We start from the raw sequence: 26,761 nt of genomic DNA, 5'->3' as shown, positions 1-26,761 counted from the left end.
TTTACACACTCATTTTACTCTTTTGTCAGTATAACTCACTTTTGTATTGTTTGTAAAAATTTATTTCCTCAAAAGCAGACTTTAAACTACTTTCATTATTATTAACCAGCCTCCCTACACACACACAAATACATTTTAAAGTCAAATAAATTACCTGAATTAGGTGAATCAGGATAGAAGTTATTGATAGAAAAGAATCTTTTGCTAGGAGTTCCCATTGTGGCTTAGAGGTATCGAAACCGACTAGTATCCACGAGGATATGGATTCGATCCCTGGCTTTGCTCAGTGGATTAAGGATCCAGTGTTGCCATGAGTTGTGGTATAGATTGCACATGTGGCTTGGATCCAGCATTGCTGTGACTGTGGTGTAGGCCAGCAGCTACAGCTCCAATTCAACCCCTATCCTGGAAATTCCCATATGCCGTAGCTGCGCCCCACCCCCACCCCCAAAAAAAGCAAAATAAATAAATAAAAACATTTTTAAAAGAAAATTTAATAGTTGATCACAGAATAATTGGCTATATGCTTTAAAATGCTAAATAAATATTTTCTCATCATGAGCAGTATACAATTCTAAGACCTGATTTGTTAGTGGACTTACTAAATATTAGTCTTTGCTAGTCCACTTGACACTGTTTATCTATTATGCCAACACTCTGATTTGGCTCTGAGGTATTCTACAGCTTGCTATTATATAGTACTAGCCCCAGAGCTACCTTTTTCAATATCCTGAAAAAGCTTAGTATATATTCTGTAACTGATAAATCAGTAAAACCTTGTTGAAATGTACAAACTCCTATCTCTCTGAAGCAGTTATAAGCAAACTGTAAGTGAATGCATGAGTCCAAAAAAGGTTATATTGTGATTATATTGACTCTGAGAACATTTGACTTTCACAATATACATCATTTATTGTGTGGCATAAATTAGTTGTATTGTTCATAGTTTTTAAAATAATAAATCCAGCAAATAATAAAATAATAAAAATGTTTATATCCCAAGAATATATTTTTAAGAAATTATTCTGAAGAGCTACATGTTGGTGCCACCTTTGAGCAAATTAGTGAATCATATTTTTTGTTCAGGGAATGAAACTGGGACCTGCTAATAAAATTTTTATCTTAGTAATTGAATCTTGTATTGGTTTCATATGTTTTCCATATCATGTTATATAGTAGATAGAAAAAATTCATTTAAAATGTTTAAAAATACATTGAAGTAACAATATAATAAACTCTACATTGAAAATGTGTTTGGAAGGGAGTAAAATGAGTACATGAAAGAATTCACTTTACAACAATGTTGTCTTGCTCATTTTAAAATAATTCCGGGGAGTTCCCGTCATGGTGCAGTGGTTAACGAATCCTACTAGGAACCATGAGGTTGCGGGTTTGATCCCTGCCCTTGCTCAGTGGGCTATGGATCCGGCGTTGCCGTGAGCTGTGGTGTAGGTTGCAGACGCGGCTTGGATCCCATGTTGCTGTGGCCCTGGTGTAGGCCAGTGGCTACAGCTCCAATTGGACCCCTAGTCTGGGAACCTCCATATGCCGCGGGAGCGGCCCAAGAAATGGCAAAAGACAAAAGAATAAAATAAAATAAAATAATTCCTACTTAAATGTCATGTTTCATTACTTGTTCAAATAAGACCAAGTCTTAAATAGCTAACCTATCTTGTTGCCTAATTCTGTAATGAAACTGGACTTTCATGATAAAACGTAGCTTTGATGCTCTTTTCTTGATAGCTTTTATCACTTACAAAAATACCCGCTTTGACTATTAGAAAGTGGCTGTTTGTATTTATAATTGGCAGGTGTATCTGTCCTAATTCGTTACTGTAAAGTTAAAAAGTAAGTACAAACCATTACAATTGAGTTGATTGAGGAAGTAAATACCCATGCCATTTGCCATTTAGAATTTTTCAGATCTCAAAAATGAATGTATTTCATTGTAAATTTAAAAAATTAAAGAGAAATTTCCTTAATGGATGAAAGGCTGTAATTTAATATTTTCCCAATTATAATTATAACACACAGGATCTCAAACAATTATATTCATGTCTTTATATTCAACAAATATTTTTTCAGCATGTGCTCTGTGTTGGGCACTGTGTCAGGTAGTGGTGAACAAACTGTACCTTGATTTCGTGAAGAAATCAAGGAGAAATAAATATTAAATATACAGACAAGTATATACCTACAATTTATGTTTAAGGTGATGAGGAAAAATTGTGAAAACAAAAACTGTAAGAGAATATAACAGGGAGATCTAATTTATATGTGTTAAAGGGAAGAGGTTTTTACTAAACTGGGAGCAGAAGTATAAATAGGAATTAGCCAGGGGAAAAAAAAAACCTTCCATGTGGTAGCCAAAGCAAAGAATTTGTCGCATTGGAGAAACCAAAGGAAGATCTTTGTGGCCAGAGGACAACATGGAACAAAAAAAAAGAGGATGGAGTAGTTTGCAGTCAGATCTTGAAGAACCTTGTAACCCTTGTCAAGATTTTTGTCTGTTAGTTTCCATTTGTTAGCTTTATCTTATAAGCTATGGAAGTTGTTGATAGATTTTAATCAGGGGACACTTTCCGGTTTGCATTTTTAAAAGATCAATCCTGAATGCTCTGTGAAGGTTAAATGGGATGAGACAAGAGTAGAAGTAAAGAGACTTGCTAGGAAGGAATAGCAGTCTTGAGAAACTGATAACTTGGACCAGGAGAACATCATTGGAGATACTGAGGAGTGTAACTTGAGATCCACGTGGCGTCTAAGCAGTAAATATCCTGGATAGGATGTGGGCTGTTAAGAACTTACAGATTTTTTTGTCTTGAGCAGCCTGATAGATGGGAATGCCTTTTATTGCAATTGAGGAGACTGGAGGAAGAATAGGTGGAATGAAGGACATTCTTAACAAGTTTAATTTGAGTAGTAAGTAGTAAGTACATAAGACATCCAAATAGCCATCCTTCTTGGTATCTTAGTTTCTCAAGGAAGGGGCTTCGACTTCTTACAGACAAGCCTTCAGAATTGTTAACAGGTTCATTTAGGGAAATATTTGAGATTTATATCACTTATATTTAAAGTGATCACTTATATTTAGAGTTAAAAAGTCTATTGAAGGAGTTCCCATTGTGGCTCAGCAGAAACTAATCTGACTAGTATCCATGAGGACACAGGTTCAATCCCTGGCCTTGCTCAGTGGGTTAAATGATCCAGCATTGCTGTGAGCTTTGGTGTAGGTCACAGACGCAGCTTGAATCTAGCATTGCTATGGCTGTGGCATAGGCTGGCAGTTGCAGCTCCAATTCGATCCCTGGCCTGGGAACCTCCATATGCTGCTGATGCAGCCCTAAAAAGACAAAAAAAAAAAAAAATCTATTGAAAAGAGGATAACCTGCAGTTCTCTTGTGTGATAACCATACCATTAGGCTTTATGAGGAAGCCAGATAATATCCTGTGATATGATTGATTACATCTATAATACCAGATGTAACCTAAGAACACTATTTAGTTAGTATCTTTTTCCTTTCAATAGAATAGAACATTTTTATCCAAAAGTTTTCACTAAACCGTCTTTCCAAGAATCAGTTTAGGCTTTAAAACTATTTCATTCATGCATATGTGTCAATATCTTGTGCTAGAATTCTTCCTGGCTATATATGTTTCCTCCTAATAAGGAACTGGTATCATGTTAAAAGATATAATGAATATATATTAACCAGGCTAGAATGTAATTTGAAGCCATAATTTTGTTCTATTTTGTTTCAGGACAAAAAAAAATATTTTGCCTTTGAGGCTTATATCAGCCTAGTTATTCTGCTCTGTAACAAATTATCTCAAAATGTAATAGCATAAAACTATTATTATTTCACAATTTCTTTGGGTAAGGAGTCTCAATACAGCTACCTGGGTTCTCTGGCTGTTGTCTCACAAGGCTGCAGTCATCTCCGGGCCTGACTCCCATGGTGTTTGTCAGGATTCAGTTCTCATAAGCTGTTAGTCTAAAGCTACTCAGTCCCCCTCACACTCAAGGCCTCAGACCTTCTTTGGTTTTTTGCTGTAAGGGTCTCTCCATGTACCATCTCACAACATGTCAGGTGGCTTCAATGGACCGAACGAGCACGAGAGAGAGAAAGAGTAGGCTAACAGAATTGAAGTCACAGCCTTTGTTGCCCACTCACAGAACTGACATTCTATCACTTTTGCCATGTTCTGTTCATTAGAAGCAAGTCGTTCAGTCTAGTCCACACCAGTGGGGAGGGGATCACACAGTGTTGTGAATACCAGGAGGCAGGCATCATTGGGAGTCATGTCAGAGCTGCCTCCCACAAAGTTTTCAAAAGGTTGTTACTTTTATTGGACCTTGGGTAGCTAGGCGTTAGTGGTCTATAAAACATTAAGTTAATCCTATTGTTTCATGGACAGTATTAGGTCCTGGAAAATGCACAACTGCAGTCTGACCTTAGGAAACCGTCACAATCCTCTGAAAATCTACAATATCCTATCTAAAGAAACCAAAGATTATGGCAGGGTAAAAACTTCTAAAGAAACCAATGCCTGAGCCAAAATTAAGTATCAAGAATCGTACATATTCAGAAACTAATAGATCATAAACAGGTCAATTAGCAGAATGTGTCTGTGGTGCTCTCCGTTCTGGATAGCTTCCTACTTATAAATTGGAATTGTAAAATTCAAAGTGCCACTAGCTAGTGTAAGAAACAAGAAAGGAGGAATTCAGTTTTTTACCTCTTTCAAATAAAAATGAATGCAGAGAATCTGAGTCAAGATTAAGCCAGTGTCACTAGTAAAAATGAGAAAGATAAAAATAATGTGGTAGAGGGAGCAGTGCTCATTTGTGAATATAGAAAACAAGTCAATATTATTTGAATATATGCTGAATTGTAGCAGTTTTAAATCTGTAGCAATGAAAATTCAGCAAAAATTTAAATTAGCAAATATGAGCATTTAAACACAGATGCCTCTCTTTAAAGGACAAAGAATCCTAATTATTAACAGGAAAGATTACCAAGAAATAAGTTGAAATAATAATAAACATATTACTACAATAGAAATGTCAGTGAATGGACAGCTATTAAAATATTTTGGTAAAATAAGATGAAAGGGGGCTTTAAATAACGAAAAGATGTACTCCTGAAACTAATACAGCGTTGTAAATCAATTATACTCTAATAAAATTAAAGAAATGAAAGTGTAAAAATACCAAAATGTGGATAAAGCACAGATGAAAATTTACATAATTTTTTAAAAAACAAAGTTAAATGAGACTGGTGCCTGCCCATTTCTAAGTACCTTGAACTATGTGACGGTACTTAAAAAATTATTTGGAACTTACTCCTTCTGTTCTTCAGTTATTATTTTAGTCATGTATGTATTACTCACCAAGCATTGAGGTAGACACTGGGAATCACTGGTAAATCAAATTAAATACGGTAGCACTTGCCATCACTGAGCTTACAGTCTAGAAAGATATTGACAAGTAATCAGCAGTTATAAAGAAGTGTGGGAGTTCCCGTCGTGGTGCAGTGGTTAACGAATCCGACTAGGAACCATGAGGTTGCTGGTTCGGTCCCTGCCCTTGCTCAGTGGGTTAACGATCCGGCGTTGCCGTGAGCTGTGGTGTAGGTTGCAGACGCGGCTCAGATCCCGAGTTGCTGTGGCCCTGGTGTAGGCTGGTGGCTACAGCTCCAATTCGACCCCTAGCCTGGGAACCTCCATATGCCGCAGGAGCGGCCCAAGAAATAGCAAAAAGACAAAAAATAAAATAAAATAAATAAATAAAGAAGTGTGGGAGTTCCCATTGTGGCTCAGTGGTTAACGAATCTGACTAGGAACCATGAGGTTGCAGGTTCGATCCCTGGCCTCTCTCAGTGGGTTAAGGATCTGGCATCGCCGTGAGCTGTGGTGTAGGTCACAGATATGGCTCGGATCTGGCATTGCTGTGGCTGTGGTATAGGCCAGCAGCTATAGCTCTGATTGGACCCCTAGCCTGGGAACCTCCATATGCTGTGGGCGTGGCTCTGAAAAGACAGAAAGACAAAAAAAAAAAGAGAGAAAAGAAAAGTGATCCAAGGAGTTACCATCATGGCTTAGCAGAAACGAATCTGACTAGTATCTTTGAGGAGGTAGGTTCAATCCCTGCCCTTGCCCAGTGAGTTAAGGATCTAGTATTGCTGTGAGCTGTGGTGTAGGTTGCAGACATGGCTTGGATCTGGCATTGCTGTGGCAGTGGTGTAGGCCGGCAGCTGCAGCTCAGATTTGATCCCTAGCCTAGGAACCTCCATGTGCCGTGGATATGGCCCTAAAAAAATAGAAAGAAAAAGGAGTTCCCGTTGTGGCTCAGTGGTTAATGAATCCACCTAGGAACAATGAGATTGCGGGTTCTATCCCTGGGCTTGCTCAGTGGGTTAAGGATCTGGCATTGCCATGAGCTGTGGTGTAGGTTGCAGACGTGGCTTGGATCCCGTGTTGCTGTGGCTCTTGCTTTTTTTTTTTTTTTTTTTTTTTTTTTTTTTTTTTTGCTGTTGCTTTTTTGAGGTGTGATTTTTTTTTATTGTTACCTATGATTATCTGTCTAGAAAAAGCATTAGAACTATTTATAAACTTGATCTTCATATACTTTTTTTCTTTTAAAGAAAAGGATTGTTTTTATTAATTAGTAGTCCAGTGGGTAACAGTTTGTTTTTACCTTAATACTAATACAGGTTGGTTTATCTTAGCAAATAAGCTATTTAGTCATAGTTCTTCAGCTATAAATCTCCTCTTCCAAAGCAAATATCCTGCAAGGATAAAACAAACAGGATCGAAACACAATAAGAGGTTTGAACTCTTAGTTGCTAGATTGGCCTCATTAGGGTGTGGGAGATTAAAGGAAAGTACCTGAGGTAGCCTTGACTATGTAAGAAAATCTCTTCCATTTCAGGTAGTGTTTTTAGATATTGTAAAAACTTAGTTGGCAAAATTGTATGGCCTTGACTGATGATGTTAAAAAAACAGTGAAATAATTCTTCCATCTTTGTGTACTTTATGTCCCCTTCATTTGTTTTTCCGGGAAGTTTCTAGCTAGTAAGAAGTAAAATTTTTAAACTGCAAAATATGCATACTGAATAAAAATACTTTAAAGCCACATGTAACTTTTAAGCCTCATGCTCTCTATTAGCCTTATTGGATTCCCAAACATGTGGCGAGTTCAGGAGAAAATAAATAAGAATGGGGAGAAAAAGATGTTGCATTTTTCTCTTTTAAATACCTTCTTGTTTACTTTAGTAGTAAAGTACATGTGTTCATCTTTATCAAGAGAAATATTAAATAATGTTTTGATAGGCCAAATATTCTTAAATGCTTTTCAACCACTCTGTCTATATGCAAATTACTAAAGCAATATACGCTAATTTTAGAAAATTTTTAAAATATCACTAAGCAACTTGACATTTTAAAAAATCCCTGTATAGTACAAAGGGTTTTATAACCTGATTCATTAATATGATAGCTTTCTATATCATTAAACATAATCTTTCACTAAATAATTTAAATAGCTTTAAATCTATTGTATGATGTGCCATAATTTATTTGACTAAGTCATTATTGTTACTGGTTACTTGTTTTAAGATACTGCTGCAATGAACATATTTGCGGCTAAATATTTGCACATATCCGCAATTATTATAGGGGACACAAATTCCTGGAAGTGGAATTGTTAAGTTAAAAAGTACTTAGAATTGTTAGAAACGGTTTCTATTAATTAGAAGTACTAGGCTATTTGTAGAGATGCTGCTGAAGAACAGCAGATTTTTTTTTTTTTTTTTTTGTCTTTTGTCTTTTTTGTTGTTGTTGTTGTTGCTATTTCTTGGGCCGCTCCTGCGGCATATGGAGGTTCCCAGGCTAGGGGTTGAATCGGAGCTGTAGCCACTGGCCTACGCCAGAGCCACAGCAACGCGGGATCCGAGCCGCGTCTGCAACCTACACCACAGCTCACGGCAACGCCGGATCGTTAACCCACTGAGCAAGGGCAGGGACCGAACCCGCAACCTCATGGTTCCTAGTCGGATTCGTTAACCACTGCACCACGACAGGAACTCCAGAACAGCAGATTTTAAATCTCCTCAGGCATATGCAAAAGAGAGAATTATGGTGCTGGCTTTTTTTATAGTAGACAGGTAATACTTTCTCTTGCCCTCTACTTATAAAACACATTATTATAAGTACTTTCTATTATAAGAATGACCTAAATTGTAAAAGCTATATATACAAGGACAGTGATAACTAAACTTTAATTTGGATGTACTTATGATACAAGGACTGAGAAACTTTTTATTTAAAATGTCTATACTGGAGTTCCCCTCAGTGGCTCAGCAGTGGCAAATCCGACTCGTATCCATAAGGACCCTTGTTCAATCCCTGGCCTCTCTCAGTGGGTTAACACTCTGGCACCATGAGCAGTGGTGTAGGTCGCAGACACGGCTCAGACCTGGAGCTACTGTGGCTGTGGCATAGGCCGGCAGCTACAGCTCCAATTCAACCCCTAGCCTGGAAACGTCCATATGCCTTGGGTGTGGTCCTAAAAAGACTAAATAAATAAAATGTCTGTACTTTTTTCATATGGCTTTTTATATCCCTCTAAGACATTGGCACAAAATAGAGCAAAATGATGTGAAGCCAAAAAAGGCAGAGTGTGCTTCCCATCAAAGAGCCATCCTACAGTAGTTCAGATGGAGTTTAGACAGGAGTTAATAGTTTGCTTTGAGAATAGTTGTCATCCTCTCTTCTCAGTGAGCATGTCAAAATAGTGGGCCAGCACTTTTGACAGGTTCAAATGAGTGACTTAGGTCTTTGAGCGGATGTACATAGCATTAGAAACATACTGCCGGAGTTCTCATTGTGAAGCAGTGGTTAACGAATCCGACCAGAAACCATGAGGTTGTGGGTTTGATCCCTGGCCTCGCTCAGTGGGTTAAATGATCCCGGGTTGCCGTGAGCTATGGTGTAGTTCACAGACGCGGCTCAGATCTGGCATTGCTGTGGCTCTGGTGTAGGCTGGCAGCTACAGCTCTGATTTGACCCTTATCCTGGGAACCTCCATATGCCGAGGGAGCGGCCCTAGAAAAGGCAAAGAGACCAAAAAAAAAAAGAAAAAAAGAAAGAAAGAAAGAAACACACTGCCTATGGAAACTTTTTTGGCAAAAAAGGTAAAAATTATGAATAAAATTAACTCTTTCAACTTGTGCCTTTAGCACTGGCAATCTATTTTCTCCTTGCCATTTCATTGTAGGCATTATTGCAAAAAGTTTCTGGTGTTTCTTGTTACTCTTACTACTATATGGAATTTAAAATATTTTATCTCTTTTTGGAAAGATAAAGGATTTTAGTAAGAAATATGGACCAGTGTAGAGAGGAGCAATAGATTTGAATTTTATTTTCATCTGTTACTGTTATTACAAGATATAAAGAGAAATCATAAAAAAAGATGCTATGTATTTGGTACTCTATTAAATTGGGTGAAATAAATAAATAAGGAATAAATGAAAAATTTGCTATACAGCTCTTGCCTACAAGAATTTTAAAGCATTGATATTTAGCTGTTTCCAAACACAGGTACAATGAACATACTTGTAACTAAATGTATAGAGAAGGCACAAATTCTTGGAAGTGGAATTGTTTAGAGTATCTGCCATCTTGTATCTGTGTATATTGCTAGTAACTTATTTATATGTATTTTGCCCTTTTTTATTATTTCAGAAAATAGTACTGAATATCCTGTTCCTTGTTCAGTGCAGGCAATACAGAGAAAAGGAAGGCCTCAGGGAGTTTGAACTTGGCCCTATAGAATGGGTGGGATATGAATAAACAAAGAGGAAAGAATAAAGGGTAAGAGAGAAGGGAAAGAGCATAAATGAAGCAGTGGTGCTAGCGTGAGTATAGTATACGAGAGGAGACAGCACAAAGGTCAGCCTGGCAGGGCACAGAGGTTCCTGTGGGATGACATCAGATAGGCGAGGCGAGGCTGTATTACTGAAAGCCTTCGAAAGTATGCAGAGGCATTTAGCTTTCATGTGATAGGGAATCAGAAGCCATTCTAAAGCTTTGAAAGAGGCAAAGGTTACTTGCTGGAAATAGCGTTTTAGGAACACCAATCCCACTTAGTATTGTGGAAGATTAATCGAAGCAGGTTGGTGTTGGAGAGAAGAGCACCAGCTAAGACGCAGTCATAATAATATGGTATAATAATGTGGAGAAGTGGTATGCTGGTGTAGGCTGGCAGCAGTGAGAATGGGAGAAAGGGATTCATAGCAGAAACATTATAGAGAAAAATAATATAATTTCGTGACTGAAGAGATGTGAAAGGAGAAGTAATCGGTATTTTAAGATTTTTTGCCTAAAAGATAGGAACAACACAGTGCCATTAATAGAATGTCTTTAATTCAGTGCTGAGAACTAATTTCATTTTCTTTTTGTGTAACCCTAACTTAGAAACTCATGAGAAGAAGTAATTGAGTTTGAGAACAGTACTGTCAGATGACAGATATAAAACTCATCAAAATTGGCTTCCGGAAACTGAAGAGCAAAAGAAGGGAAGGGCTTCTAAGGATTCTTCTCTGGGAAGAAGAGAATAATAGAAATACCCATGAGAATGTCTTTAGAATGGTAGCAATTTTGATTCTATAACCTTATTTCCCACATAATTAAACTCTTTCTGCGGAGTTTAGCACTAAAAGTCAGAATGTCCAAAGTTATTCTAGATGATAAAGATTATTCTTAAGAGCTATATCTCAAGCCATTCAAAGACAGGCCAAATGTCAAGGCTGTGGTTTGAGGTGTCATTCTTCAAAAGGCAATATGTAACTCCTCTCCAAGGCAAACAGCACATCAGTTCCTGAGGTGATATCATTGGGAAGAATTTTCGGAACCAGGATTGTGGGTAGATATTTAAAAGTCCAGATATATGCATAGAAAGTAGCATGTAGAAGGAATTTTTTTTTTCTTTTTCTGCCACATTCATGGCATATGGAATTCAATCCCAGGCCAGGGATCCAATCCAACCTATGATGCACCTGCAACAATGCCAGATCTTTAATCCACTGTGCTGCAGTGAGAACTCCTAGAAGGAATTTTTATAATTATTTTGTTTAAAAAGGCTCATAGTGTTGACAGGCTACTAGCAAAGATTTACAGCAGTTGCTCATTAATACCACTTGGATCTATTTATTCAAATAAGTATTTCTACAAAATTTAGGTAACAAAACACATACCAGAAGGTGTAAACACTACCATATTACCCAAACATAATCTAATGGAAAATGGCAAATTATAATTTTCATAGATGAAGCTTTAGAGAATATTTGAAAAATCTTTTGGATTTTATTGATTTTATCAGAATGCAGATTTGAGGCTCAGCTTTTCACATCTGGATGAGAATTGCTCTACTAATTAAAATACAAGAATAGTTTTTATTGGCCTTTATTGTTAACACCACAGATACTGTAAAGCTAAAGGAAATCATGTGGAAAAATCCATCCCAGTGAGTTGACTTACTGTAAGTAAATTTGAATATAAGCACAATTCACATTTAAGATCTTTGTAACTCTGTCCCTGATGCAATTTACTAGTGTCCTGTCAGCTCAAAAGAATGGATGTGTCCCTGTGTCACTAACTTACTACCAATGAATAATCTAGATATTGAGAATAATGCCTATTCATCCTTAATACTACCACTTTAACATATTTTAAAAAAATGCATGTGATTTAATTTCAAGTCACTGGTGCTTGAAAAGTATTAACTCTGTCTGAAGTGAATAGATATTAAAGAATGAAAATTACATTTACAAGTAGCATATAAAAATCAGAAATGAGAAAGAAATGAAACTCAGAAGTGTTCTCTTTGTATGCAGCCAGAATCCCTTATCTATAAATTATGCAAAAAAAAATGTGTGTATGTTTGGAATACATACTCTTTTTTGAGATAGATGCAAATATAAACCTCTTTCATTCTTTTACATATGTGGTATAAATTTTTATAACATTTTTCTTTAATATGTTGTTCTGATGGCAATTCTAATTAAATAATATATGTTTAATGATCAATATGCATCATAAACTTTTCAGAGTAAGCTGTCTTTTCATGATTATATTAACAAAATTTTAATATTTTAGACTAATTTCTCTCATTCATATTAAAAATTTGACTATATATAAAATATCTAAGTCTGGTAACATATAATTTTAAATAACCAGAAAGGAGCAGTTTCTGCCCATATGGCTAATGATATGAATGAGATTAAATTTCAAACTTTTGTTAACAGTATCCTTATCTTGAAACTAAGGATCAGTTCCTCATAGGAAAAGAAGAAATTTTTAGGAGAATGGAATTGAACAAGTTTCAAAACAATATTTAAGGAAAAAATGACTTATCACTTAATTTTTAGTAAAAGACACTCTAAAAATAGTGATACTGTGATATTTGAAATAAGGAGTCATATATAATCAGTAGTGCTTTTCAGTCTAAAAACATAAAGGCCTCCTAATGTGCCTTGAGATATAATTTATGTAAATTATAGTTCATAGTACTATCCTGAAAGCTACAGAGCAAGGGCAAAACGCAAAACTAGAATAAGAAAAAGGAATTTTGGAGTTCCCGTCGTGGCGCAGTGGTTAACGAATCCGACTAGGAACCATGAGGTTGCGGGTTCGGTCCCTGCCCTTGCTCAGTGGGTTAACGATCCGGCATTGCCGTGAGCTGTGGTGTAGGTTGCAGACACGGCTCGGATCCTGCGTTGCTGTGGCTCTGGCGTGGGCCTGTGGCTCTGGCGTGGGCCGGTGGCTACAGCTCCGATTCAACCCCTAGCCTGGGAACCTCCATATGCCGAGGGAGTGGCCCAAGAAATAGCAACAACAACAACAACAACAACAACAAAAAAAAGACAAAAGACAAAAAAAAAAAAAAAAAGAAAAAGGAATTTTCCCAAATCTGCATTCTTTTAAAGAATGCCACTAACATCTGTTTGAATTCGTAGAAATCAAGAGTTTTTAATGGAATAGTTAAAATGACTGACCTTATTTTCATTTGTTTTTCCAGCATTGTCATGCACCTGCTTTTTTTTTCTTTTTTTTTTGACTCTGATGCTTTCCCCATAGAAGATGTGTCCATAGCAATTTCATCCTTTTATGCTTCACTTTTTTTCCTCTGAATAAGTTAGGAAATCAAAAAGAGGAGCTGAAGCTGGTGCTGTTTTTTAGAATTTCCTCCTGATAAAAGAAAGGGTAACCTTAGCTTAGTTTGCACTAAGGTTGGAAATTTCATTTAACATCTTTTCCCTAAGCCCCCAAACTCCCTGCATTTAATGTGGGAGAAATAGGGAGTTCTGGTTGTGGCTCAGCGGTAATGAACAGGACTAGTATCCATGAGGACACGGGTTCAATCCCTGGCCTTGCTTAGTGGGTTAAGGATCTGGTGTTGCCATGAGTTGTGGTGTAGGCCAGCACCTACAGCTCCGATTAGACCCCTAGTCTGGGGACTTCCATATGCCGTGGGTGTATCCCTAAAAAGACTAAATAAATAAATAAAATGGGAGAAATCTGTTCTTTTCGAATAACTGCTTTATCACTTAATGTGATTTTGCAAAGACCCTTAACATGTGGGTTTAATATTTATTCATAAACAAATAAACAACATCCTTTTGGCTTTTGAGAGCCTATTCTGCTAGTTACAAGAATACAGTTATGAACAAAACACACACTGTCCCTGGCCTCATGGAGCTTCATGAGCTTGTTACTGGTATGGAGTTTTCTTAGGAATTTTACATATGGCTTAAATATCCTCTGATAGAAAAAGTGTAAGAGCCCAATAAAATTATCATTTGATCTTAATTCATCCTATTATCTCAATCATTTTATGATATTAAGTTAAGGGTTAAAGCAAAATAACTCCATTATATTCTGCAGGTACTCTCCTAATAGTATCATCTACTGCACTAATACTGCCGTACACCATTGGAATCCAGTGGGCTGTGATTTACTAACAGTCTTAACCCCTGGGTGAAATTGTACCAAGGTTATTAATGTGAAATCCAAAACTTGAAATAGAATTACCTTAGAGATCCTTATAAAGAAGGAAATACAGCTTTAATCCTTTCCATGTTCTGATTTTTAAGTGGGATGAAATAGAAGTAAAGAATGCCAAGTTTTACATATTTGGGTTGTTCTATGACTGACTTTTATGTTTTTTAATCATCTGAATTGATACTAATTGATATTATGATTGACTGGTGAGAATGATTTTTCAAAGTCATATAGAAAAGAGAAGTGTTAGTCCATGTTTAAAATATAAGTAACTTTTCCTTGCCTTATCTGCCTTAGGTATTAGTGACATTGAATAAGAAATATCATATATCTAACCTAAGCACAGTTGGATATACATGTACTAAATTTTTGCATGTTCTATTTAATCTCAAAGATAAAATCCAAGTCTTTTGCTTAATTTCAAGGTGGGGAGCAATTCCTTAGTGTTAATACAAATCTAAAAGTGAAGCTAGGGAGTTCCAATGTGGCGCAGAGGAAACAAATACGACTAGGAACCATGAGGTTGTGGGTTCGATCCCTGGCCAGTGGGTTAAGGATCTGGCATTGCCCTGAGCTGTGATGTAGGTCGCAGACGCGGCTTGGATCCTGTGTTGCCGTGGCTGTGGCGTAGGCCGGCAGCTATATCTCTGATTTGACCCCTGGCCCAGTAACCTCTGTTTTGCAGCCCTAAAGAGCAAAAAATAAATAAATAAATAAAAGTGAAGCTAAACAAAGTATGGTAAATTAAATGACCCAAAATTGTGATGTCTTGAGGACAGCTTATTCCCACTTTCTCATTATCTTCCTGTGAATACACCCTCTGCCCACAATATTTAAAACCTTAGAACTATTTGCAAAAGGTTATAACCTGATCTCACTAAATTGTAACTTGCTATAGCTGAGAATTCCTCTTATGGTCCATCTTTGCAGAGGGTTTTGTATGTAAAAAGACCATAAGGAATACCCTGGTGGTCTAGCAATTAGGATATAGCACTTTAATAGCTACAGCCCAGGTTCAATCCCTGGGCTGGGAACTGAGATCCCATATCAATCTGCTACACATTGCAGTCCAAAAATTAATTAATAAAATTAAGTAATGGTTTTAAAAAACAAAGATACAAAAGAAAAAGTCTTACTATAACACATATCTATAGTAGACACATTAAAGGCTTTTTGGAGGGAGTTCCCATCATGGCTCAGTGGTAACAAACCGACTAGTATGCATGAGGGATGCAGATTGGATCCCTGGCCTCCTTCAGTGGGTTAAGGATCATGGTGTTGCCATGAGCTGTGGTGTATGTCACAGATTCGACTTGGATCCGGCGTTGCTGTGACTGTGGCTTAGGCCAGCAGCTCCAGGTCCCATTGGACCCCTATATGCTGCAAGTGCAGCCCTAAATAAATAAATAAATAAATACTTTTTGGACCACAACAGTTTAAAAGGTGCCATTCACAAAATAAATACTTAGGAAATATTTCTGAATGAATAAATGATACTTGATGTAATCTGAAGAGCCAAGTTAATCTATCCATATTATTTCTTTGTAGCCTTTACTCTAGTAACTCCAAATATATTTTTATATAGCAAAATTTTAGGAAAATGATTGAATTAGATTTGATTAAATTGAAAGCTGTATTAAAAATCAGTCAACAAACTAGTAAATGCTTAATAATGATGCTTTAAAACTAAATATTGGGAGTCATGTTGTGGCTCAGCAGGTTAAGAACCCAGCTGGTATCCATAAGGATGCATGTTTGATTCCTGGCCTCGTTCAGTGGGTTAAGGATCTGATGTTGTTGTGGCTGTGGATAGGCCTGCAGTTGGAGTTGTGCTTTGACCCCTGGCTGGGGAACTTCTATCTGCTGAAGGTGCGGCCCTAAAAAAAAAGAAAATGAAAAACTAAATATTGGTTACATGTACCAAAATTTTTGTTTTTCTTTTTTTTTTTTAAATAAATTTAGATCCAGCCAAAATACCAGTTGATAACAAATAGGGACAGTCTTATTTGTATACAGAAATGATAGTCACATTCCGTTTCCCAAAATATATCTTTTTAACGCCTATCAATTGACAGCTGAAATTGTTCTATCAGAGATTCACAGATTTGGATTAAAGCTTTGTTTTGTAATGAAAGGCAGGTACACTTGGTAGCCTTTTTTTCAATCACATAACATTATTATTAAGAAAAGTGGGTTTTGTTTTTTTTGGGGGGAATTCCCACTAAATGCTAACAACTTTTGCCACTTCTACACTTCAGCTAAAATAGATGTTGCCATCACTCAGAACTCTTATAGGTGTGAAATCCTAAAATCAAAGTTGCCTGTTTGATAATTACCACAGCCTTCTTCCAGCTACTCTTACTTTTTAACCTCTGCACAAATCAAGACATCCAGTCCCCTACTCCTTCCATTTTCCTTGAAGAAGTTTATAAGCTAGCTCTTGATAGACTTGCTTTCTTCTCCACCCACTGTGGATTCTAGCTTCAGTCACTTTCTCCCCAGGGCACAGTCTCCCCTGTCTTGCCCTTTAAGTCATAAACTCTCAATTACTTTTATAATATGCCCTCCTCATACCTACCCCCCAAAGTATAGAACTGAGGAGGAAAAAAATGTCGTATTGCTGTAATGGTCAGTGTCCTACAAATTGCAGTCTTTAGCTTAGCTGGGCCATCAATCCCACTAACATTGCTTTTACATGTCTCAGATCACCTCCCTTTCTTGTCCCATTAAACTTTTGCGAGTCTCTTCTAGCCTGTTTCTTTACCCTATGCTATCAGCAGAGAACTCTGCCTCCTACTCCATGGGGTAAATTGAATCTAGCAAGGATGAGTTCTGTCAGTTCCCTTCCTCCACATCTACAGAGTTATTCACAGCTATATTCTTCCCACCTCTTTCCCTTTAATCTCCAAGGAAGAGTTGTTCAGTCTTTTTAATAATACTGCAAGTCATGCTTATGATTCCATCCTCTTAGACCCCACTGAAAAAGGTATCATCTTCCTCCCTTCTACCTTAGCTTCTTCCCATAGTCTTCTCCTCCATGGTCCATAAACATATTCACATGCCATTTCTTTCAAAACCTCCTGAGCCACACATTCCCCTGTAATGCTATAATTCTCTTTACTTTCTAGGTACCCTCATATAAAACAGCCTACACTTAATCTTCACTTTTTCACATCTCGTTCAGGCTTCATCCTACTTCCATCATGCCATGAAAATTGCACGGAAAAGGGTATCATTTCCTAATTGCCAAATCACATGGGCATTTTTCTCTTTGATCTTGTTTAACTAACCCTGTTGATCATTCCCTTCTTGAAATTCTTTTCTCTGAATTCTGTGACAGCACCTACTTACGATTTTCATGTGTGTGTGTGTGTGTGTGTGACCTTAGGGCCACACCCGCAACATATGGAGGTTCCCAGGGTAGGGGTACATCGTGGTGCAGTGGAAATGAATACTTGACTAGGAAATATGAGAGTGCGGGTTTGATCCCTGGCCTCACTCAGTGGGTTAAGGATCCGGTGTTGCTATGAGCTGCAGTGTAGGTCGCAGATACAACTCAGATCTATGTTGGTTGTGGCTGTGGTGTAGGCCGGCAGCTGTAGGTCCCTTTGGACCCCTAGCCTAGGAACTTCCATACGCCATGGGTGTGGTCCTAAAAAGGAAGATAAATAAATATTTGTTTTCATTTTGATTATCCTCTTAGACCTCCCTCCTCCTTTTCTTTTCTTTTTTTCTTTTTTTTTTTTTTCTCTCTCTTTCTCTCTAGGCATTTCTATCTACTTCCATGGCTTCAGTTACTACTTAGAGCAAACCTAGTCATAACCAACCTTTCCAGCCTCATTTCTTGCCATTCTCCACCTCCTACTTTATGATCCTGAGAAAGTATACTGTTCGTAGGACCTGACACACATCATGCTCTTCATACTTCTATGCCTGTACATGTTATTTCCTTTTTCTGAAATGCCCATTTCCCCCCCCCCCAGTTTCTTTGCTTCTTGAGGTAACTGTTTCCTTCTTATCTTTCAGTACTTAACTCAGGTGTCATCAGGAAGCCTCTACAGGCATGTGTTTTTCCAAGCTAGCTTCTGTGTCATACCTGTGCTTATCCTTTTATTACAGCATTTACCAATCACTTATTGGAATTAATCCATATAAAGATCTACTTCCCTGCCCTACTGCCTCTTGATCAAGAATCATGTCCTGTTCTTTGAATAATCAATGCCTTAAACAATACCTAGTACATAGGAATTATTGAATAAATGCTTATTGATTGGACTTAAATCTATATAACAGACCCAGGATTTTCTCTTTAACACACTCTTGTATCTAAGTGTCTACTTAACTTTCCCACTTACATGTGCCACCAGCACCTCAAATTTATATGTACCAAGCTAAACTCTTCCTCACACATACATACACTGCTGTTCTTTCTCTCTACTGTCTTGGTTAGTAATGTACCACTATCTAGTCACCAGAACCAGGCCCCTGGGAATTATCCTTCTTGCTTACTCCATCTTGCCCCTTCTTACCCTCAGAAGTCTCTAAGTTGTTTTGATCCATATCCAAGGTATCTTTCATGTTTGTACCATTATTTCCACCTGCACTGCTACAGCTGTAATTCAAGCTTTGAAGTCTTATTAGGATTATTTATTTATTGTGGTAAATTTTTATAACAAAGTATATCATTTTAATCTTTTTTAGTGTACAGTTTGGTGACTTTAAGTACATTTACATTGTTGTGCTCACTTATTTTAATAAGAAGCCATATAGACTTCTTACCTATGAGCTAACCTACCTCCATCCCAGGCGTACATTCTTGCCAATGTGATCTTCCTAAAATGAAAATGATTCACTAGATGGGTTAAAGACTCTTTTACTATTTCCCACTGTCTACGTTGGTTTCATCACAGAAGTCTTCACAGGTTCAAGCTTCAGTGAGAAAAAAATTCAGTGGACCAACAGGTTTTCTATATTTTTTCAGCTTAAAAGTTGAGTGAGTTAATGAATAGCAACATTAATCAAAATATGAAATGCTGAAATATGCATGGGAAGTAAAATAATCTCTGCTTTAGGTATGCTCAGTATCATATGCCTGTAGACTAAGCAAGAGGAGATGTTTTAAAGGCAGTTGGATATGTGAGTCTGAAACTCAGAGGAGAGTTTTGGGATAGGGATCTAGATTTGGAAGTCACTGGCACCTAAGTGAAGTCAACGAGATGAATAACAGCTCTTGAGGAGAGTGTGATAAGTGTTCCCTGGTGGCCTAGTGGTTAAGGACTAAGCATTGTCACTGCTGTGGCTCATGTTTAGTCTCTGGCCCAAGAACCTCTGCATGCCATGGGAGTAGCCAAAAAAAAAAAAAAAAAAAAAAAAAAAATCAATATTTTAAAGACAGCAAAGGAAGAACAGCTGTAACAGTAAAAGAAAAAAACTATATTTAATCTTCTCACCCTACTGCCATGTTTGAAAGAGGGCAAGATCTTTGCTACTGATGGCCAACCCGAAGGGCAGCATTTTTAGTTGTTTTTCTGTCTGCTCTCCTAGAAAAATGATTGTTATCCATCTCTCTTTGATTTCCCTGGTTCTTTCTCCTTGGGAAAAAAAAATTAAAACACCAAGTATGTTTGATCAGGCAATGTCATTGCCCAAATAGTGGGAATGGAATGCTTTTTCTAGAGAGAAAATTGTCCAGCCAGTAAGAATTCTCCTCTCACATTGACAGATAAAAAATTGCTCTCAAAAGCGGACTCTTTAGTGAGATTTTTGTTTTGGTACAGTTCAGTTGATGATGAGGAATTTGTTCTGTTTTCACACTGTCACTTTGCAAAAAAATATTTTCTAGTCAGTAATTCAAGCCCACACAAAAATCAAAAATAAGCCTTAAAAGTCACAGTATTTTTGGAAGCAGCGTTACACATTACAGAGATTAGGGTCATTAAATCTTGCATCATATCCCAGCTCCAAAACTACTAGCAGTGTGTGTGGCTCTGATCAAATTATCATCTAAATTCTTTGATTTACCAAAGATGATAACGTCTACTCCATGGAATTGTAATAAAAATTAAATACGTGCATAATTTACTTCTCATAGTTCCTGGCACATAGTATTCATTAGGTTAACTTGCCTTTAAAAATGTATATTAAATGTAAATTAAGAGTGAAAAATAGAAGTAAACTAATTTAGGAGTTTCCGTTGTGGTGCAGCGGAAACAAATCTGACTAGGAACCATGAGGTTTCAGGTTCAATCCCTAGCTTCACTCAGTGGGTTAAGGATCTGATGTTGCCATGAGCTGTGGTGAAGTTCGCAGAAGCTGATCAGATACTGCATTGCTGTGGTGGTGGTGTAGGCCGGCAGCTGTAACTGGGAACCTCCATATGCCATGGGTGCAGCCCTAAAAAGGAAAAAAAAAAAAAAAAGAAGTAAACTAATTCAGAAAATTCACATACTTACTGTAAAACTGTGTATTTCATTATAGTACATACATATTACATAGATACAAAGAAACTATAAAAATAATTGGAAAAAGTAGGATTTCTTTCTATAATATAGCTATAAATGTATTTTTCAAGTTTACAAAAAATTGTGTTATAGCAAATAATAAATTTTGACTATTTTTCCTAATAATGTGCAGTGTCATCAGTTTACTGTCTTATAATGTATTACTAAACTAACAGATGAAATACACCAGCAGATACTTACTCAATTTGACTTAAGTAATAACCTTAAGAAACAGTTTAATGAAGCTATTAAGACAAATAATACATTAACCTATAATCTGAATCCCTAGTAGCCCAAAGTAGGCTTTCAACTAAGAACAAGGAATCAAGGCCCATATTTGTCACTGTCTTATTTTAGGACCTTGTTTAAGTGTTTACTTCTCTGTGCTTCATTTTTTTCCTATTTACAATGAAAAATCCTAATGCTAGCTGTAACCTTTTTCTGTTTCTTGAAGCTGGTGGTAAGCTTTCACTGAGAAACATTTAAAGCAGTTGGAGCCTATTTCAGTAAATTACATATTTTTTTTAAAGGATATTGTTGAGAGTTCCCTTGTGGCACAGCAGATTAAGGATCTGTCATTGTCACTGCAGCAGCTCAGGTGGCTGCTGTGGCATGGATTCAGTACCTGGCTTGGGAACTTCCACCTGCCCTGGGTGCAGCAAAAAAAAAAAAAAAAAAGAGATATTATTGATCAGAACAATAAAGAATAGCCTACAGGCATATCCTGTAAGATGCTTCAGCAGACAGAGTCACTTGCCTTCCTGTCAACAGAGTCCACGGTTGGCAGGTATATTTTCTCTTCCATACAGGAAGAATAGGAACTTCATTGTGTTTCAAAAGTCAGTAAGCTTTTACAAAACTAAGTAATTGACATTTTTCTCATTTCTGAAATCATATTTTCATAAATCATTCAACCTGGATAAACTGAGAATGTAGTTGATCTAGTAATTGTTGAAATATAATAAAGACATTGCAAAACATGATATTTAAGTATTTCCTCCTCACCTCTTACTTTGGCAAGATGTAAGAGTTCTAAATGGAAAGTTATCCTAGTGTATTAAAAAAAAAAAAAACTACAGTAAGATGAGTCTCCCTGTAAAGGAGAAGCCAAAAGGAGCACAGCACAGATTCATCTCAATAATTTGGGATTCCATTGATTTGGAATTCATGATGATGATAACTGTGCAGAGTAAAGCTTACTTTTACATTATGAGGAAGTTTTGTTTTTGTTTTTGATTTCTTTCTTTTTTTTTTTTTAAGGCCTGCACACACAGCACATGGAGGTTCCCAGGCTAGGGGTCAAATCAGATCTGTAGCCTCTGGCCACAGCCACAGACACAGCAATACCAGATCTGAGCCACATCTGCGGCCTACACCACAGCTCACAGCAACCCTGGATCATAAACCCACTGAGTGAGACCAGGGATCGAACCTGCATCCTCGTGGATACTAGTCAGATTTGTTTCTGCCGAGCCACGACCGGAACTCCAAGGGAGTTTTTTTTTTTAATAGTAGTGTAAATGGCATTGTGGGAGAGGATATATTTAACCAACTTGAAAATACTTTCTAACTTTTTACAGTATATGCCAAGAAGTTCTATTAATGGCTTATCAAGGTTTCTACTGGGAGTCTTTTGTTAACACTTAATTCAAGTTATTATCATATTTGAACAATACACCTAAAATTTCATACTGACATTTTCCTTCCCCCTCCTCTACAATTGAGTTAGTGAAACTTTGTCTTAAAAGATTTATATAATCCTATGAATCATAATATTCAAAGTGTGTAGAATAGTACTAGTTTTTATCACTAGGGAACATCTAACTAATACAGACTTATCTGAAATACAGTGAATTCCAGTCCTGACAGCCTAGTTCAAGTTGTTATTGGATGTATAACACTTTGTGTAAAATTTACATTTGAGAAATTTGTGGTAATAAATTTAAGCAAGATATGCCTTTTTATTCTAAGATAATTGCTACATTTCTCAAAGCAAAGATTTTTTTTATGCACAGGAATTTGTTTTGCATTCCTGTTTTCTGCTAACCAAACTCTTGATATATGCAGAGTCTTCTGATAAACTTGAGCTAATTTTCAGTGTTGCATGCAGCTGATTAGCCCATCTAAACCAGTGTGTAAGACACTAAGAATATCCTCATTCCTTTAGTGTCTAGCTTTGTGCTGTGTTTATTTGCAAAGGACCCTCATGCATGGATCCATATAAATGAGGCAAGCTGGAGCAGACTAGACTGTGTCGCTCAGTAGTCTTTGAGGAAAGAGAATTGTGTATATGAAAACTGCTGGGTGTTCTTTTCACTTAAAAGGGAGATTTCTGTGTGTATAACATCAACAAGATTTTTGGTTGAGGATTTATGCTTTCAGTAAAGAAAATAAAAGGGAAAAAAACAATTAACGATCTGATTCCATCATCGTTTGTCAAACAAAACTCTCACTGATTCAATGAATGTGATCTCCCTCCCATAGAATAGCCTAAGAACACTACAGACTGACTTCTGAACTTTTTACTCTATTTTCATTATAATTGGTGAGTTTTTAATCAATTAAAAATCAATTATCTTTGACTCAAAAGGATATATAGTCGTGACTAGCCTATTTATTCTTCAGAATAAAAACTTTTAAAATGTAATACCAAAAAATCTGGTTTTATTAGCTGCAAATCCTTAAATAATTTTTATGCCACTGAGACATGAAGTTTTTCCCACCTAGCCACCTAATACCTACTTTGAAGAGAAGTTTAATATGTAACAAATGTACAGTATACCAGTGTGTCACTTATTTAGCCAAGAAACAGGTGTAAGACTGATAATATTTCTGTATTGAAATATGTGCTTCTTAGGTAAAAATTAGTTTGAAATTGCTCTACATTTAATATGTCATCTCGTCATTACATAGTGATGATTCATTCACAACCTTAATGCAAGTAGGAAAATGTATTAAATGAGTATCTTATATTTTATGTCTAAAGCTGACATAATCTGAAGATCTGGGTTAAAGTTTGTGTTTTTGCTGTTTTTTTAACCTCAAATACTTGGCACTCTGCACCAGTGTCTCTCACTTACAGTAATGCCTTGTTTCTTAACATGACTATCAGGACTGCTTGGTTACCGGCAAATACTGCCCTTTTTCAGCCAAAATATTACTGACAATGATTGCACTTTTTATATTCTTTTTTTTTTTTTTTTTTCTCTTCCCGCCTCCCTGCCCCCAACTTAGGTTGGAAAGACTGGTAGACGTCCTGAGGAAGAAGGTTGGAACAGGGACCATGAGGACAGTGATCTGACTGAAAAAACGACAGTCTGGGGAAGCAATCACATCTGGTGACCAGGCTGCTTCATTCAACACTGTGTAAACACTAAAGCCTTAACTTAGCAAACAGTTGTTAGAAGTGGGACACTCCAACCACATTCCAAGCTGAGATAAAATCAAATCACAAATGTTTAACCACTTTGCTGCTGACTTGAGTTATTTATCCAAATGTATTAACTACAGACTTTTACCAATGGGTAGCTATAAAGTTGCAGCTTTATTTTTCAACTATTTTTATATCTTACTGTATTTAATATAAATATTTTTACTGAAAGACCAATATAGAAACATGGTAATGCTGGTCAGGATCATATCTTCACATATAGCCCTTTCTGAATCAAAATGCAGCAAAATAAATATTGTCTAAACCTTAATCCACTATGTTAGGTGAGAACTTCAAATACATGCATTTTTCAGTATAGAGTTTATCTCTCCTCCAATGAGAGAAGCATATACATGAGTGTATTGTCTTCCTTCAGTACATTCATGTAATCTTTGTTAAGATTAAAAAATATTAAGTATAGATACCAAGAATCAAATGCATAATTGGCTTTAATAAGAGGGGTGCATTAAAATCACATTAATCAAGGCATGATTTTTATTTCACTACAAATACTGCACACTGTTTTCAGTAAAAAGAAGGTAATGTTATTGGTATGTATAAATAAATTCATGTTGTCAGTGTTTTTTAATGTCGGGTCTGAATAATTACCTAAACTCTTATTAAACTGTAGGAATTACCAAGTCTGCCTGATAGGCTGAGATACTTTTGGCTTGAAAATTAGCATGTGCCAGAATGGCTTTAAAAGGCAAGAGCCCAGCAAACATGTTAGGTGTTCTTTTTGTTATCTTCATTTAGATTATCATTTGAAATTTTTTGTGGAAAGGGGGAATCTAATATATAATATACAACAAAATTGTAATATAAAAATATATTGTAACTTTTGGGAGAAAAAGATTAAAGCTGCAGTTTAGTTCCGGTTACCTACTTTTTTTAAAACTTAAAATAATTACATCATTATCAACCACTTCTAATCATGTGAAACTATGAATAAAAGTAACACATATTTGGCTATAGGGAAAATATCTTTTTTTTTTTTTTCAGATTGAATAGTTGAGAAGCCAATAGAAAATGAATATGACCGGAGCAGGATGAAATAGACCATTAGAGATGGAATTAGTGAAAATTTGTAGGCAAGTGAAAAATTTTCTACTCCTGTGCCTTTAAGATTAAACTAAATTATCTACCATTGCCTATTTTCAGAACAAGTACAGAATAATTAACTGCATACACCATTGAAAATTATGCATTTGAATTTTTTTTACTTTGCAAGAAAATGTAAGGCACTTTATCATAGAGTGACAAAAGAATCGTGATGCAAACAAGCTCAATTTCTTTCCTATTAAACCTATTGAATTAACTGATAGAATCATCCCATTGAGTTCAATTTTAGAATTTACTCATGTTGCCTACTTTTAGTTTTTTTAATTGTGAGAATTAAAAAATAAGGAACAATAGGGGTTAAAAAAGAACTAACTGGAATTATTCTACATCTTAAAGAGCATTATAGCCTTTCATAAACCAATGACAATATAAATATAGAAATCTGCAATAATTTGGTCATTCTTGGAGTCTCCTCTCTGGGCTCTAATTGAAACAGGTAGCAGCTTCCTATGTGAAGGAACAGCACCTCTCAAGTCATATGCAGAAGTAAAGAGAAACAGTTCTTGTCAACAAAATAGTCCAATCCTGAATTATCTTCAAATGAATCACAAGTAAACTTAACTTTCAGTTTATTCCTGAAGAACAAACTTTTCTTGAATTGTTGCTTGAGGTTTTATAAAACACAAAATATAGAATAAAGACATTTTTACCGTTTCCAAACATCTCTTTCTGTAACTAAACAATCAGATTAGCATAACCAATTCCAATTATCAATATCCAGAACTTTTATAGACTTTGATATTATAATGTTAAATTTATAAAACACTTCTAACGTCTGCTATTGCTCAGTGCGAGTAACCTCCCCCCTGCCAAATTATTACATTCCCTTGAAAATGAGTTGTCTACAAAATTACAGCCAAATATTTCTACTGATTAATTTCTTGCACTTAAAAAGATCCACCAACATTTCAAATAGTATTTTTGGGGAGGGTATGAAAGAATAGTTTAGCTCACTGAAGGTTAGTTCTCTACATGTTCAATAATAATGCAATTTAAGAGGTATTCCACACTGCCCAGAGGTGTTGGTTTGAGTTTATTTTAAACATCAAGTCTAATTCCTATAATAACATGAGGATTTACATTCCCTTATAAAAAAGTAGTTCAGAGGAAATTCAGAAAAAAATCATACAAATGTGTAGCACATGATGACTTAAAGAATGTTTTCACATCGTTTTTTATTTGATCCCATCAATATTCATATAATAATAACTAACTATATATATCAACCATGTAATAATGATGATAGTAATTTTAGTATTGGTGTTGTTATTATTAATACATTTAACAAATGAGGAAACACACACAGAGGGCCTAGAAATTTCCCAAGGACTGACTAGGACTTAGAGCTGTGGTCTTATGTGTAAACTTCATGCAACCATAGGTGTTCAGACCTTTCTATTAGAAAAAAATTAAAAATCAAAGATTTTTAACTCTTGCAATTTCTGTTATTGTGCCATTTCTTTTACACATATATGTATGAATTTTCTAACAGTTGAAATTATACACATTTCTTTCAGTGAAGTACAGTAATGTGAGCTGTGTATATAAATAGCATCACGTTATTAGTAACTCTCCATAGTATTTTTGTAGCAGGGTGCCTTGCCTTAGCCTCCACTAATTAAGAATATTGTGACAATATATTATT

The 26,761-nt window shown here is 36.2% G+C and overlaps 1 protein-coding gene across 9 annotated transcripts in view; it reads left to right on the top strand.

The window, feature by feature from the left end:
- MIPOL1 (mirror-image polydactyly 1) overlaps positions 1-26,550 on the top strand; it is a 278,917-nt gene extending 252,367 nt beyond the window's left edge. For 8 of the 9 annotated variants that reach the window (XM_021099133.1, XM_021099139.1, XM_021099138.1 and 5 more), the window contains one exon: positions 23,799-26,550. In XM_021099133.1, coding sequence (XP_020954792.1) covers positions 23,799-23,865 — 67 coding nt within the window. In that variant the 3' untranslated portion in view covers positions 23,866-26,550. The remainder of the gene's footprint in view (positions 1-23,798) is intronic. The other variant, XR_002345852.1, reaches the window with a different exon arrangement.

This window comes from Sus scrofa, chromosome 7 (genome assembly GCF_000003025.6).
Source record: "Sus scrofa isolate TJ Tabasco breed Duroc chromosome 7, Sscrofa11.1, whole genome shotgun sequence".
Classification (NCBI taxonomy): Eukaryota; Metazoa; Chordata; class Mammalia; order Artiodactyla; family Suidae; genus Sus; species Sus scrofa.
Note: the sequence above shows the minus strand (reverse complement) of the source record. Positions and strands in the feature narration are given on the sequence as shown.